The sequence below is a fragment of the Diabrotica undecimpunctata genome, chromosome 10, assembly GCF_040954645.1.
Source record: "Diabrotica undecimpunctata isolate CICGRU chromosome 10, icDiaUnde3, whole genome shotgun sequence".
NCBI classification, from domain to species: domain Eukaryota; kingdom Metazoa; phylum Arthropoda; class Insecta; order Coleoptera; family Chrysomelidae; genus Diabrotica; species Diabrotica undecimpunctata.
Genome location: NC_092812.1, coordinates 79,132,822 through 79,149,666, shown reverse-complemented (window position 1 = coordinate 79,149,666; position 16,845 = coordinate 79,132,822). Strand labels below are relative to the sequence as shown.

Below are 16,845 nucleotides of genomic sequence, written 5' to 3'. Positions count from 1 at the left end.
TGTTCTGCAAAGTTTCAGTGCTATTTCTTTTAATTTCGACCGGTGTTCTTAAAAATTTTCACCTCAAATATTCGTAGTTTCGACTGTAAGTTGTCAAATCCTTGTATCAGTCCTTCCATTTAGTCTGTATTTTTGTATTATGAGCATCCTATTTCTATATTTTTTTGGAATTTATGCAACAGTATATGGCAGTTAATGAAAACCAATAGTGAACTATTTTTTGTGAATATTTGTTCTCTTCATTTTCTTTTTTGTTGTTTTGTTTATATCTTTACTGTGTTTACTGCTTCCCCAATTGTCCCCGCCCATCATCTACAAAACTGAGCAACGGTGCATTCGAGACACAAAGTATACCACTGCCTTAGCCTACTTCCTACTAGTTCGGTTCACTGTGTATATTACACTCATAAAAAGTTGGCGGTTTTATCAAGAGTCCAAGACTTATTTGGGGTGTTTAACGAAAACATAGGTTTTGTACAACGGTATCAGGATCAAGTGCCACACACAAGTAGTATTTAGACTAATGTAAGAAGAACTGACTGATGGGTTTTATTTATAAACATTATTAAATTTTATAAAGTTCTTTCACTCCTACCTAAAATTTGTTCGTATTTGCTTTTCATTTTTTACAAACTGACCTTGTCTTTGTTTTTTCTAAATAACTCTAGTTTTATATTCTTGATCATGATTTCCGTTCTGTTTATTTATCTTCTGTTTATCTTTAAAATCAATAAACCAAAAGTTATTGTCGTGATCACAACAGCTGCTTTGGTGGTAACACCAGTAACCATAGCGGTCTTGTGTTTGAATATACCTCTAAAACCTATTCTTAATAAAACCCTGTATATTTTTATAAAATGTCACTTCCACTAAATAATATTTATAAAAGACGTTGCTTTACTTGCTGTGTTCAAAAAAATTAAGAGATTTTTAAAAAATTAGTGTATATATTCAACTAAACAGACAGAAATTTGAAATTAAAAAATTTTGTTGGTCAATTTACCGCACATTTCAAGTTTATTACTGCTAGGGGATATAGCACAATTTCTAAATTAATTATCACAACAAACATTAAAAAAAATCGTTTAAAAACAAATAGCAAAAATATTCGCAGCTATTAAAAAAAATTTTGCAATGACAAAAAAATTATGATTACTCAAATAATTCTTATATACGAGTACTTTGGATTTAAACATAAGATACTGATTTGGCATACTGATATGGCATAGAAACGTGAACTTTTAAATTAGGTGCCAAGAACAGACTTTGAAATACGGTGAACGTTAAGAACAATGCTAAGAATTCCTTCTTCTGTCAATGTCGTGCCCAGATTTTTGCGTTGTATCCTCCATAACAATTAGCGGATCTTCTGCTGCCTGTAACCAAATAATTGATCTACTGATAGGCCAGTCCGTTAGCAAAGGTTTAGGTTTAGGAGTCAAGCATATTTATTTCTACCAATTCATCTCTTTTCTCTATCCTTCCGATGAGTATTTGCTACCTTTGGTTATATGCCTCAAGTATTTAAGTTTTCGCTTTTTTATCTTTTTTATTAACTCTCCTTCTCCTTGACCTATTTTTAACTTCTGTTTAGATTCAGTCCGAATAGTTATAGAATGACCATTTTATAAGCTACGCTGAAGTCTGTGACGAAAACTCAGCTGACTTTTCGGTTTCTACTATCGATTACGTTCAGTAACACGTAAATTTCAGTGCAAACCGAAATTATATTCAGTGCTAAAAATACTTAACCTATAACACTCTCTAAATTTTCTGAAATCTGAGATAAATATAGTGATAGAGAGATCTATATAAAAATGACATTGTAGTCTAAGACCCCGTGAACCCCAGACCTTCGTTGTATTTTGTATATGTTTATAAAAGATGAAAATTTGTCAGCGCATACTCCCAATAAAAGTACGAAAAATGGGATCACCATGAAGTTTGGGTTATCGTAGCCTTGGCTGGTAGACAGCGCTAAAGGTGTGCAAAATACCGACCTATGTTAATAAACACCCTTAATGCACATATAATTGCAATTGTACTTAGGTTCTAGTATAAAAGCCGATTTTACAGGACAAAAAAGCGGGACAGTCGAATATTTCGCGAATTAAAGATTGGATTGAAAAACTGAAAAACCCGTGTTCAACGTTTTTCAAAATTCTATTGAATGAAACCAAACACGACTCCCCAGCAACAACTCCTAGAACAGGGTGGGGACACTTTTGAAATCTTAAATGGAAACCCCAATTTTTTATTGCAGATTTTGATTCCTCATATAAAATAAGTGACTTTTAAGTAACATTTTTTTGTGATGGTGTTTGGTGTGATCGGAAAAAAACGATTTATCCTGATACTCTAGGAAAATTATGAAAACGATTTAATATCTCAAGAAATACTCTTCCAAATGAAAAACCAAAAAACAAGTGTTTAATATTTTTCAAAAATCTGTCGAATTGCACCAACCACGAGCCTGCACTTGCACATCTTGGAGTGGAGTGTGGTGCAACTTTTAAATCTTAAATAGGAACCCCCATTTTTTATTTCAGATTCTGATTCTAAAAACATTCTTAAAAAACTGTATTCAGTTCCATGAAATTTAGCTTGCACGCTTCTAATCTGTATATGTTTTTGTGTGATTACAGGGTCATTACGAAACGAAAAAAAAAACTCCGATCAATCTAGTTTACTTTTTCACATATAATCCTAATCTGGAATAAAAAATGTGGTTTTCCATTTTAAGATATCAAAGTTGCGGGGTCGTGTTTGGTGCCACTCGATAGATTTTTGAAAAATCTTAAACAAATGCTTTCTGGTTTTTCATTTGGACGTATATTTCTCGAGATATTAAACCGTTTCCATAATTTTTCTAGGGTATCACGATGAATCGTTTTTTTCCGCTTCTAACACCATCTATCAACAATTCGAAAACAATATCGCCTATAAAAGGTACTTATTTTTTTTATGAGGAATCTAGATCTGCAATAAAAAATGGGTGCACCCATTTAAGATTTCAGATTTCTCTCCCAGAGGGTGCAATTGGTTGGGGGCCGTGTTTGGTATCATTCGATATATTTTTGAAAAATATTGAAAACGTGTTTTTTAGTTTATTTCATCGGATTATTAATCCGATGTTTAATTCGCGAAATATTCGACCGTCCCGATTCTTTTATCAGACCCTGTATAAAAATCAGCTTTTATAATATAACGTAAATGTAAATACAATTAAATGCGCATTAAGAATGTTTGTCAAGCGGTTGCCACGATGCTAAGCGTCTGGCAAAGAATGACGTCATTTTTAACAATATTCTGAAGGAAATATAAAAAAAATCACACTTCATTATTTGATGAATATAGGCTAGTATTTTACACACCTTTAGCGCCCTTTTACCCTCCAATGCCACGATAACTTAAACTTTATAATGGTCCCATCTCTTGTACCTATGTGGGACCATGCGCTGACAAATTTTCAACTTTTATAAAATAATGAAGGTCTGAGGTTCAAGGGCCCTTGATCTATTGCCTTTCGAACTCCATCAAGCCATGTTGTTTTCTGTCTTCCTCGTTTTTTTTTTCGCTCAGGTGGCTGCCAATCCAATATTACCTTCGGTAAGAGATGCTCTGTCATTCTCTGTACGTTTCCGTATCAAATCAGCTGTTTTGCTGTATTTATTCTGTGATGGTGGTTGTTCTGTCCATAGCTTGTCTTATTCTTCCATTTTTTATGTGCATTATTTTAGATATACCCGCTGATCTGCGCCAAAAATCCATTTCCAGAACAAGGAGTTTTTGTTCCGTTCACTTAGTGAGTTGCCAGGTTTCGCATCCATAAAGTACAACGCTTTTAAAAATGCTGTTATATAGCTGAATCTTTTTCTGTTTAGAGATAGTTTTTGATCAGCGTAGTGAGTTTAGTGTGAACAATATTTTTTCCCTTTTATGATTTGTTCTCCGATTTCTATTTCAGTGCGTCCATTACTTTTCATTTTTACCCCCATATAGATATATTCAGAAGATGACGAAACTAAATTTACATCTTTTAAGTTTATTCATCGTCTGCAACTCCGGCTATGCACATGTATTTCGTGTTTGTTTAGTTCATTTAGTCCTCATGAGTCGTATTCCTGTATATCGTCCCCACTTTGTCGTGAATTGCAGACCTGTAGCGCGATGACTGCTTAATCGTCCACGAAATGAAGCCTATATAGGATTGTTTCGTTATTTAATGGTATGATACCCTTTCCAGAACATGATCTTCTCCATTTCTTCAGTGCCTCACTAAAGTAGATTTTAAAGAATGTTAGAAATATATTGCAGTTTTGCCTTAGTCCCTTATTGACCATAAATTTCTCGAAGCTCTGGTTGTTTATCTTTATTTTTAATCGAAAATCGTTGTAGAATCGTTGTGCTGCTTTCAAAAGTGTAATATTATTAGTTGCGCTTTCCAGTACTTGCCGAAGTCTACTCTGTTTTCATTTAGTTAGATAAAAGTGTAGATTGGTCAATGCAAGATTGTCCAATTCGAAATCCTGCTTGATGTTCTAGCTCAAATGGTTCATATTTGTTTTCAACTAGGGTTGTCATAACTTTTCATCTGGTAACTGAGATGCAGCGGTAGTTTTTGCAGTCTGCGTTATACCCTTTTTCATGGATCGATGTAATATATCCTTCTTTTCAGAGCGTTATAGGTATATTATCTCCATTTAGGTATCTATTGAAAAGCATATTAACAAGCGTTGGTGTTGCATTTTTCAAAAGTTCAGCGGGGATTCCTTCTGGACCATAGGCTCTTTTATTTTTCATGGTTTTTATAAGTTTCACAGTTAGGTTGTCTCCCATGTTTATTTCTGATCCAGTGATTAGGTATCATTCTTGCCTTCTCCCTTGTGACTATATGTCTATTTATTTTTAAAATCGTATTATTTAGTGGAGAGCGGCTGGATCCTGATTTATTTATTACCATACAAATTCGCTTCTCAATTATAATTTTTGCCAATAAAATCTGTAATAGACAAAGTAGACTCACAGTGTTGTGAAATTTAGTAAATCTACCAACTAAATCAAGACGTACCTGACTGTCACAGAATGGATAGCAACAGAATTACCTTTTTGGCAGTAGTAAAATACTTAGGCAACTATGTAGTCGCTAGTATTTGTTGAGGGTACAGTCGGACAGAATGAGAATGATATCAACGTGCTGAAGATCTATTGATAAAAAAGATAAAAGGTGTTGGTTATCCATAAAAGAACAATAAATGTCACATAAGTCACTACATAAGGGGTTACGTAACAGAAATACAAAGATATATTGATAAAGGATGTCACAGCATTTTGTGCAATATATATTTATATTCTAGCTTTGAAGATGCAAAAATTGCATAGATAAATAAAGTATTTGACAGTCTCTATAGATAAAAAATAGCTGAATATTGTTTACATATTTTAGATTTAAAAAATTTTCAAATTACCTATGTTAAAATTTGTACTTATCCCCGCAATGAAAATTATTTATATACTGAAAGACCCTGTTGATTGTGTGTTGAAATGTGTGAAATTTCTCGATACTGAACTATACAGAGGCCTCAGTATTTTTCTAGTCTCTAAACAGATCTTACATCTTATTATATTATAAAATTACCTAATGCTGAAGTCTCGGCATAGGCTGAGTAAAAAAATACTTTTCAAAATGGGAAGACACGTTGATATGGAACTCAGATAAGAGTTATATAAATACAAGGAAGACAAATCCTACAAAAAGTTTTAATAAAAATATTTTTAAGAGTTAGTGTACCAGTGACTCACTTTGATATTTTCCTTACATATCTTTTATTTTCAAACAATTTACCATTTTTATTGTTGCAAATAAAGCAGCAGTTATCTGTTGGTCTTGTTGCTCTATAGTCAAAAAAAATCTATATCTACCTTTTTTATATTCTAAAAATTATTACGCTGTAAAACTTTAAAAATTTATTTTTCAGTGTTTTTGTATTATTTTTATTTATTTTTTTACATATATAAGCATTAAATTAAATGAAAAAACAGATACCTAATCTTTTATTAAATTAGTTTAAGTTTATTATTATTTTTAACACTGATATTCTAGATTCGTATGATTTAATTTTTTCTGATATATAAATAAATTAAGTCATACTCGATTCTCAATTTATGCTTCCGATTATGCTTTGTAATAAGCTTACTTAACTGATTCATGCCATATAGAATCATAGCAATACTAGCTGCAAACTAAGATCCCATACAAGCCTCACAAGACCTGCAACATAATTAGGACATACTTAGAAATTGGTATACAAAATGGCGAACAAAAGTAGACAAGACAAAATCAATTCAAAAAACATTTACCAACCGCCACAACACGTGCCCACCTGTAAGAATGGACAATGTAGGAATAACAACACTAACAGACGCTAGATACCTTGACCTCCATCTTGACCAACGTCTCACTTGGAAGAACCATATCCAGACCAAAAGAAGACAGCGACTTAAAATTCCTTGGCTCCTTGGACGTAAATCAAAACTCAACAACCAAAACAAAATTCTTCTATACAAAGCCACTCAAATCTATCTGGTACTAAAGATTTCAAACTAAAGTACTAAGATCGATAGTACAGCATGGTACGTGAGTAACCAAACACTTCACTACTTCACTTAAAGATTTCTTTCATCAAAGAAGAAATCTATTGAGCTACGGAGTCACAAAATAAACGTACCAGTCACCACGAAAATGAGCTAGTAAGAATTTATTCAACAATGGTCCAGCCACAAGGAGAGTAGATATAACCTAGCTCCAAGACCTACTTCAAAACTAAACCAAAATAGAATAAGGAGGGACATCATTGAACGTCTCTCCGTAACGCTCAATGACCAATAATACATTTACTTAATACTCTATTTGGATGTAGATTGTAATAAAAATAAATATAAAAAAATACAGTGAATACAGTATAACAAAATACACATACACACGTGCACATCTCCATCATGCTTAGTCGAAAAATAACCAGAAAACCGCTCCACAACTAACTCATCATACAGTAATATTTGTGTAGCAAGTAGTGTAGCACAAGATTTAACACCATCGTGCCCAAGGAATGTATGACACAAGAAAATAAGTGTTCTCTAAGCCATGTCCGAGATAGCTAGGGAACCTTATAAGGGTAAGGGCTCACTTCAGTACTTGAGAGCATTTTGTCTTAACTTATTTGTATAACATGGACACGAGACAAACAGAGATTGCTCAGAAGAGAACTCTGAGTATACAAACTAAAATGTAGAGCAGAGATGCAACCAGTACCATTACAGAAGGAACGTTACCTTTACCATCAACATATGTCGACACTGTATCAGCTATATGTTTCCTACTACATTATAGCAATCAGAAATCCTCCAAAGAATTATTTTTTACCAAATGCCAAAAATTACCACCAGAAGAAAAATAATTATCATTTGCGCGCTCCAAAAGAGGCTATTGTTAAGGTTGAAGAAGTCCAAAACCAAGCGAATCAAAAGAAAGTAAAAAATATCCTCCATTAACAAATTGGAGACCTCCATAAAGCGGACCTTGTGAAGAATGTTCCGCATACCATGGACAGATCGGATGAGAAACGAGGAAGGGCAACTACTGAGAGAGAATTACTCAAATTGATTAAGGTACGAAAAATTGGATATCTGCGCCATATCCTGAGAGGAAAAAAATACGTAATCTCTCAACTAATTATTCAAGGAAAGAGTGATGGCAAGATAAAAGTAGGTCGCATACAAGTGTAAAAACAAACATTGGCGAGATTTTGTGTGTCGCAAAAGACAGACGTCTGGTTGTAAGGTAATTCACTAACGCACTATAGGCGCACGGCACTGTAAGAAGAAGAAGACAGCTAGACAAAATAAAAAGACGAGGTGTCATTGACAAGAAATAACCTTTAAAATTATATATCCTTTGCTCCTTTGCATTTAAGATTTTATGGATAAGGTCCTCCTCGCTTTTGTTAAAATTTAAAAATTATTATATTTACAAATACGTATATATATATATATATATATATATATACGTATAAATACGTATATATATATATATATATATATAATATATATATATATATATATATATATATATATATATATATATATATATATTTGTACAAACATTTCTTTGGCAAAACCATAGGAGCAAAACTTAGTTTCCTTTGGCATACCCTGTATATGCGCCAATTTTGGCACTATATTAGTTTCGTCGTATATGATGTTTAGTACGTATTAAATTGATTTTGATAAAGTAGTATTCTTAGTTATATCATAAAGTCAACATTATTGGTTAAAAAGGAAATATTATATTTCGTCTAGAAAAAATTCAAAATAATTTGAAATATACAAAATAACCACCAACGTAAATTAGATATAGATAAGAATTAGCTTCAAATTCGGTGTCCAAATATCAACTCACTGAAACTTTACTTGCCAACAAGAAAAATTGATAAATTTTTTTCTAGTTATATTTCAACCAAAAACGCTGACACACTTACTCTGTACATAAAGAGGCCTATTTTTAAGAATAATTATTGTATCCCATTTTGCTGTTTTTCGAAATATGTTGTATTCGTTAATAAAAATAAATTTAAACATAAAATCTCCAAAATCGTAAGAAAATTACAACTATTAACCAATAACAAACTCTATCCAATGAAGTAGTGGCACATCTATTGTTATCTCTTAATACAATCCAAGATGACCGACTACTGGTCATTAAACTAGTGACAGTAGGTATAGATGTAGGAGACTCCGGTAATAAATGAGTTGATACTACTTGTTCATCTTCGTTTTTATTGTCATTGTTTTCTTTTTTTCTTAAGGGTTTCCATTTTTTGGATTTGTCCTTGAATGTCGGTTTTCGTGGTTTTGTCTCAATATATTTTGGTGTACTCACTGTGCTGGTAGATTTTACCTCTCGCTCTGAAAAAATATAAAAACAAATATAAAACCCATCAAAAATATTCATGTTGTAAATATGTTCAGTAAGATAAGTATTCATTGAAATAACAGATTGATATATAAATATAATAAAACATATATAGATATCTAGATAGATCTTTTTTGGTTTTAATTTAACATTATTTCATCACATCAAAATAACAGTTAACAACGAAATATACTTAAACACGTCAATATTACAATAGTTAAAATTAAACTTATAATGACAATGAACAAAACATTAAAAAAGTACAGATTTAATATGTGTGAAAATATTGTATATAAGTTACTTTCCCAATTAAGGTTGAAAACATAAACTCATAAATATTTTAAGTGTGGATTATTGAGTCTGTGGAAAACTTGTTTTTATTTTTATGTACAACTAACATGACTTACAACGTTTTAATAGATTCAAGGCATGGAACAGACGTAATAAACTGCAAAAGTTTTAGAGGCGCAAACATAGCTTCAGATTATTGCCTAGTGATCTCAACATTGAAGGATAGAATTTCAAACACCTGTGTGTAAAAGCTGAGAGATGCGACAATTGTAGAACGGTACTCGGAAAACATCACAAATAGGCTAAGGAATCAAAATGTAAATGAAGAAGGCCAGACAGATATAGGCTCATACTGGATCAGAATAAAGGAAGACATTGAAGCAGCAGCGAATGATCAAATAGGAACAGAAATGTGTGCCCCTAAAAATCATTGGTTTGACGAGGAATGCAATAATGCAACAAGAGAATAAAAATGAAGCCTACAGAACGATGCTTACAACTGTAGATAATTAACAAACAAAGAGAAGAAAAGAAAAGAGGATACACAAAAGAATAAAACGAAATCACTTAAATAATAAGGAACTTCAATATATAAAAATTATCAACACAGAGAAAGAATTCAGAGCATTTTATAAGAAAGTTAACATCAACAGAAAAAAATTCAAGGCAGCCACAATGCAGAAGTCAAAATGGCCACCTAGTAACAACAAGGAAAGATGTATTGAATAGATGGGTGGAACACTTTAACCAGGCACTTAATATAGAGAAAGTAGAAGATAAACTGGAAGATAAAAGAGATGAGGTAAGAAGAACAGACGAGACGGAAGAGGAACCACCAAAGAGTCTTGAAGTTAAAGATGCCGTTAAAAAACTAGCCAGAAACAAATCACCTGGAATAGATAATCTCCCAGCTAAACTATATAAAAAAGGTGGCCACGATACCATAATGGCGTTACATCAGCTTACAAAATAAATATGGACACAGAAATCCCTCCCCAATGATTGGAATATTGGAATACTTTGCACAATTCACAAAAAAGGAGATATCTTTGAATGCTCTAACCACAGAGGAATTACGCTCCTAAATGCAGCGTATAAAATATTTTCCACAATACTATGTCACCGTATGGCACCATATGTAGAACGTATATAGAAAAATACCAGGTAATATCGACAATTCATCATCGATTGCAACCCTGAAATAAATTTGAGAAGAAAAACTGGAATATGACGTTGATACTCATCACATACTTATAGACTATAAAGCAGCCTTCAACTCTGTGAATAGAAGTGAAATGTTCAAAGCAACGAAAGAGCTAGGAATACCAAATCAGTTGGTAAATTTAACAAAACTAAATCAGTGCAAATCCTGGCCTATGCTGATGATATCAATTTTGTTGGGAAAACGGAAAACGCTGTGCGAGAGGCGTATGTAGCATTAAAAGAATCAGCCACAAAAATAAGTTTAATAATAAACGCCAACAAAATAAAGTACATGAAAACAAGCACGCAACCACAAATACTACGACCACTTGTTATAGAAAACGACGTCATCGAAGCAGTGAACGAATTTGCATGACCAACAGATGCTCTTTTGGGCTCAATCTCCTCCTTAAATCCACAAGTATATCGAGAAATACAACAATAAAACTCTACAAAACAATAATACGCCTAGTCCTAACATATGCTTCAAAGACCTGGACTCTAACAAAAGTAATAAAAACATGTTAGCATGTTTCGAAAGAAAATTACTAAGGTAAATCTATGAAGCAGTGAATAACAATGAAGTGTAGAGAAAATGGTACAACTTCTAACTTTATAGAATATACCAGGAACCAGATATCGTAAAACATATTAAGATAGAAGGTCTGAGGTCTGAGGTCTGAGGACATGTAATGCGGATAAAACAAAATGACCTAGCTAGAAAAACCCTTTTTGATAAACCCATTGGTCAGAGAAGAAGAGAAAGACCCAGAACAAGGATTTTTGATAACATAGATGAAGACATGAGAAATATGAAAATATTCTACAGGGACGACTGGAGAGAAATTCTTGAGGAGGCTAGGACCCACGCAGAGTTGTAAAGCCAGAATGATGATGAATACGACTTACAATATGTACAGGCAAGGTACAGTGAGACATGGCAACTTTTTAAAAATGGGTTTAGCATGGTTTAGAATATTTCTGAGAATTTTCTTTTAATAAACAAAAATACCACTATCTGTAAATGAAGTACCCCACCAAAGTATTTTATATTGAAGATGACAGTATTATCTGATATACTTTATGACTGGTAGTACACATTAGTAGAACATCTTCTTATTCAAATACTTCGTTATGCTGCACTTGAAGATGTCTGATGGAACTCCATATGCGGCCCATGCTAAAGTGATTCTTCTTACCAGTTTAGCGGTTTGGTTGTGCCTGTCAATTTGAATTTGATGACCAAGTATGTATGAAAAGACTAATATGTTTTTGTACACAATGATGAAAAATCAAAAAAATGGAAAATACTTTTCTTTTCAATTCTTTTACTAAATATTTATATCTATGAACTAATGTTAATTCGTTACAGTTGACTTTTTAATTTTCGTATTTTGTATTATGTCTTTCCAAAATTTATATTCAAACCAACTTCCAGACAGGCGGTATCTTACTCAGTAAGCATATTGCTTATTTCTTTTGGACATTGATTCCTTCGTCCAACTCCAATTGTTTGAAAGCATTTTCTCGAATTGCCGTAAAGTGTTTGGGAGATGACGTATCTCCTTGTCTTTGATTCTTCTTTTGATGTTTATACATTTTGTATCTTTGTGTAGTCTTACGGAGATGATTGCGTTATTCTATATGTTTTCGATCAGTTTGGAGTACCGCCAATACTTTCATTAAGCTGTCAATTTCTTTCGTATCGAATCGTATCGCTTTGTGAGTATTTTTAATTAATTGCGTTGAATGGTTTAATGCATCCCCATAATTCTATGTAATATGTCCAGATTGGTTCCGATATGTTCTTGTATATGGTTCTTTTATTTTTCATGGATAGCTACAATCTTTTATTAATTAACTAGCTCATACTTTTAATCGTAAGCTTAAGTTGACTTCCTTTAGCATTCATATGCGATTTCTACGTTTATTTTTCATCAAAATGAAGAATAATATCCCACTACCAGACTCTTCTTCTTCTTGTAAATGCTACATGTGCTGACTTAACTTGATTTTACATTTGTTTTCCATTTCTCTAGTCAATATGACAGTAGTCTGAGATAATTATTAAGTTTTTCGGTGCCTCTTGCTAGATTAGCATTATCAACAATATTGCAATATTGCGAATGTTATTATTATTAGTGTGTTATCAAAGAGGGGCATATTGGTACGATAGATATTATGGCGCAAAAACTGTAAATATATTATTTCTAATTCTTTTCTATTCTAGTATTTTCTCCGAGCCGCTATAAAAACCAGTCTGGGTTCAAGTTCATTCGAGGCAATTCAGGTCAACACCGCTGCGAGCCACGATGAGACCGGTCTTCCCCCATGGTGTTCGAGCCAAATCATGTCTGCTTTGAGGGAATTCCAGAACTAACGGCATTTTATATTTAAAGAGGGAACTTTGCTGAGAACAGTTAGTCGAAAATAAATTGTTGTATCGAATAAGTTGTAAAATAAATTAATATAAATTATTGTATTTTTAGTGAATTAGAATAAGTGTAGAAGACTGTAACAAATTAGAATAAGTGTAAACAAAGAATAAATAAACTAAGTGTTAGAACATTGTAATAATAAATAAAGACAATAAATTAGATTAATAATAAAAATATAACAATATTAACAGTATATAATAGATTAAATGAATTCTAATTATTATTAATTACAATGCCACTTCAATGCAAAGGTACGGGAAGGAGAAGTCGTAGGTGAATATGGAATAAAATACGTAATGAGAGAGGAGAACAACGAACTTATTATTATGAATTCATGTACAAACTACGAGCCCCATAATTATATACCCCTGTGAAAAGCCTCTAGAGATGATGGTAAAAATATAGTAAGGAATCAGATTGATTAGACTATTATAAACCAAATATTCTGTAACGCCATAGCATCGACTAAAGCTTACAAAGGAGCAGATCTAGCAAGTGACCACAATCTTGTTTTAGCAGATATAAAACCTAAACTAAAAAAATATAAACAGCCACCGAAACAACTAGAATTATTTTGAGAAGCTTGAACAAAGCTGATCTTTGCCAATATATCAAAGAACAAATACATAAGGAAGTTCAGGAAGTAGAAACACAAGGACAACTTAACGCAACAGAAAAATGTAGAGAATTCTAAAAGATCCTGAGGAACATCATACAATAACAACTGAAGGGCGATAGATCACCTAAAAGCAAACAATGAATAACACAAGTAATAAAGGGATTGATATCGGAATAATACAAAAAATTAAATAAAACAATCACACAAAAAATTAAAGAAGCGAAGGAATTGTGTCTGTCAAAAAAAAAATGTGCAGAAACAGAAAGATTAGAAAAACAATATGACAGTTTTATAATATATATATAGAAAAATTAAAGAAGCAGTTGTTACATGTAAGAAAAAAGGCATGGAAAATATAATGAAAAAAAAAAAATGCAAATGAAAGTGCAGAGAAAATAAATAGATCCCAAGAATATATCAAAGAGCTATTTAAAGACGACGAAAAAATGAAGATAATAGAAAAAAGAGGAAGAATTGGATCTGCAATTACCAAAAGGGAAATTGAAAAGCACTAAAATGTATAAAAAATTATAAAGCTATGAGACATGATGAAATAACTACAGAAATCCTAATACTAATAATGAGAATCACATTGATATACAGGGTGTTTCAAAAAGGTATGTCATAAATTAAATCATGCATTTCGGGGACAAAAATAAATTGATTGAATCCAACTTACCTTAGTACAAAAGTGTACTTTTGTACTACTACATTTAACTTTGGGTAAGTTGGATCAGAATAAATTATGATTTCAATAAACTATCGGAAATATCGTAGGTAAATGTCATGAAAATAGTGCAGCAGTCGCAAGGCGTTGTGCAGTAAAATACCCCAATCGAAATACACCCGATATACAATTATTTCTGACCATTGATCGTCGTTTATGGGAAACGGGTACATTCCAACCGCAAGTTGTTGGCAAGAGTGGTCGTCCAATAATGGATGCAACTGATGAAGACATTTTAGATATCATTGAAGAAGTCCCTCGAACAAGTACAAGGGTAATAGCTGCTCAACTAAATGTTCCTCACGTAAGGGCTTGGAGGCGTTTGAAGGATCAGCTGCTTAAACCCTATCACTTAACAACGGTTCAAGAGTTATTGGTTGAAGATTATCCTAACAGGATTGGATTTTGCGATTGGTTGTTAATGGAAAACACTGGAAATGTTAATTTTATTAGAAATATTTTGTTTACCGACGAGGCTACCTTCAATAGAAGAAGAAGAACAACAATTGAGGGTTAGAATAATTGTAGCTGCAAATCAATTTCGTCAGAAAAATATAATTTTTCAGCGCATTCGGTTTTCCTTATTAAAACGATACCGAATGTGTATTGAAGAAAATGGGGGTTATTTTGAATATTTATTGTAATATCATATTTATAGAGGTTATATACATTTTTTGTACTTGTTAATTTATTCAAGCCATTTATGTAGTTGCACGTAATTTTTTAAAGGTTAATGAAAAGGGCCGTAACTCAATAAAAACTATTTTTTGAAAAAAGTGACAGGAGGCAAAAAAATTTTAAAAATAATGTGTTAAACTATACCATATTCGCCTAACAGAAAAGTAGAATAAACAAACTAGGGACGCGTGATATATTCATTCCAAGTATCTAGAGATGCTGAAGAGGTATCTACTTGTTACAAAATCACTTATACTGTAACTGATTATATACAAAAGCGTATCAAAAGTAACAAGTAGAAACTCACAAGTAACGACAATCTACACCTCAAAACAAAGACGCATAATTTGCAGTTTTAACAGATATGGATTCAGTAATCCTTACGAATCATATTTATGTCTGTTGAATTATATAAATATAATTTTTACTTTTAATAGCTCTATATATGTGTGTTGGTATATTTATAGTGTTGGTTTATAATTATAGTGTTATTTAAATAAACTTAGAACTGTGAACATTTTTAAGGTGTTTGCTGTTTTCTCTCAACTGAAGTAAGTAAATTTAATATTATTTTGACTGTATTATAATAATTATTATGATGATAAAAGGGTTGCAAGTGTGAGTCCATAATTGAACAAATATATTAAAAAGGTCAATACTCACAATCTAATATTTACTTTCAAAGTTTTACAGAAGCGATCGGTTTCGAGGCTTACAATATTTGCCTCATCCTTAGGCCCAGCAAAGAGTTTGTTTTGTTAAAAAACAATAATATAGATATCGCCAATAAGAAGTTTTCCGCTTACATCCAGGGTACTGTCTGTCTTCATCTTTTCCTTTTGACACTATCATTGTAGTGAGGTGATATGTTGATCATTATATATGTATGTAAATAAAAGGTCTTACAAAATAAAGACCTTTAGGTCTTAACCTTGTAAGAACCTGTGACAAAAACAACAAAAAAGAAAAAAGGACATCCTACTGCATAATATGTGATTTTCCATCTTCCACAAGTTTTTAAACTATATACAGTCCGGATGTGGATTCATTTCGCATAATGTGTCCAAAGTACTGTAACTTTCGAGATTTGATGTAGGTCAGTACCTCTCGGTTCTTCTTCATTCTTCTGAGGACCTCCTCATTGGTGACTCGGTCAGTCCACGGGATTTTAAGTATTCTCCGATATAGCCACATCTCAAATGCTTCCAATTTTCTGCACATATCTTCGTTCAAGGTCCACGATTCAACACCATAAAAAGAACAGAGAAGACGTAGGTAGCATCGCAACATTCTTACTTTTATACCAAGAGAGAGGTTGTCGCTCTTGAAGAAGGCCCCCATCCGGTTGAAGGTGGATCTAGCTTTTGATGTGGAAATGAGTAGCAATGATAAATAAAAGATACGAAATAATTCGAAATTACATAAACAAAATGGAATATTTTAAAAATGAAAAACTGTAACCCATTTTACTCATTGTACCTATCTACTTTTCCAGTACTTATTTTTCGTAATTCGATATTACTTATATGTAATAGTAAAAAGTTTTTTTCATCATTTTCAAAGAAAAACTTTCGTTTTACATCCGCAAAGTATGTTGGTTTGTGCGTTGTCGCCTATGCAATACTTTGGGGACGATCTATCGATGGATTCATATATAGTTTTGTCTCCTGAATCAAAATCTGAAAGCGGCATTTTGATATCTCGAACTTCGAACCATCTTCGACATAACCGGCAAGTCAAAAATAGTGATGTCACAATTCTTCTAAATATACATTCGTTTCTGCTGACACAAATAAATGTTAAATCGATATCGAAACGTCGACTTAATAAATTTTATTTATTAATGTTAATGTAATGTTAAATGTATAGGTAAGTCTATCTACCCTATAATTATGTATAAGTAATTTCCCGAACTTTT

The 16,845-nt window shown here is 32.3% G+C and overlaps 1 protein-coding gene across 1 annotated transcript in view; it reads right to left on the bottom strand.

Annotated features, from left to right (window-relative positions):
• Window positions 1-8,605: 8,605 nt before the first annotated feature.
• Window positions 8,606-16,845, bottom strand: part of LOC140451778 (lachesin-like) — a 652,628-nt gene continuing 644,388 nt past the window's right edge. Inside the window, exon 9 of the mRNA XM_072545633.1 lies at window positions 8,606-8,964. Coding sequence (XP_072401734.1) covers window positions 8,630-8,964 — 335 coding nt within the window. The 3' untranslated portion in view covers window positions 8,606-8,629. The remainder of the gene's footprint in view (window positions 8,965-16,845) is intronic.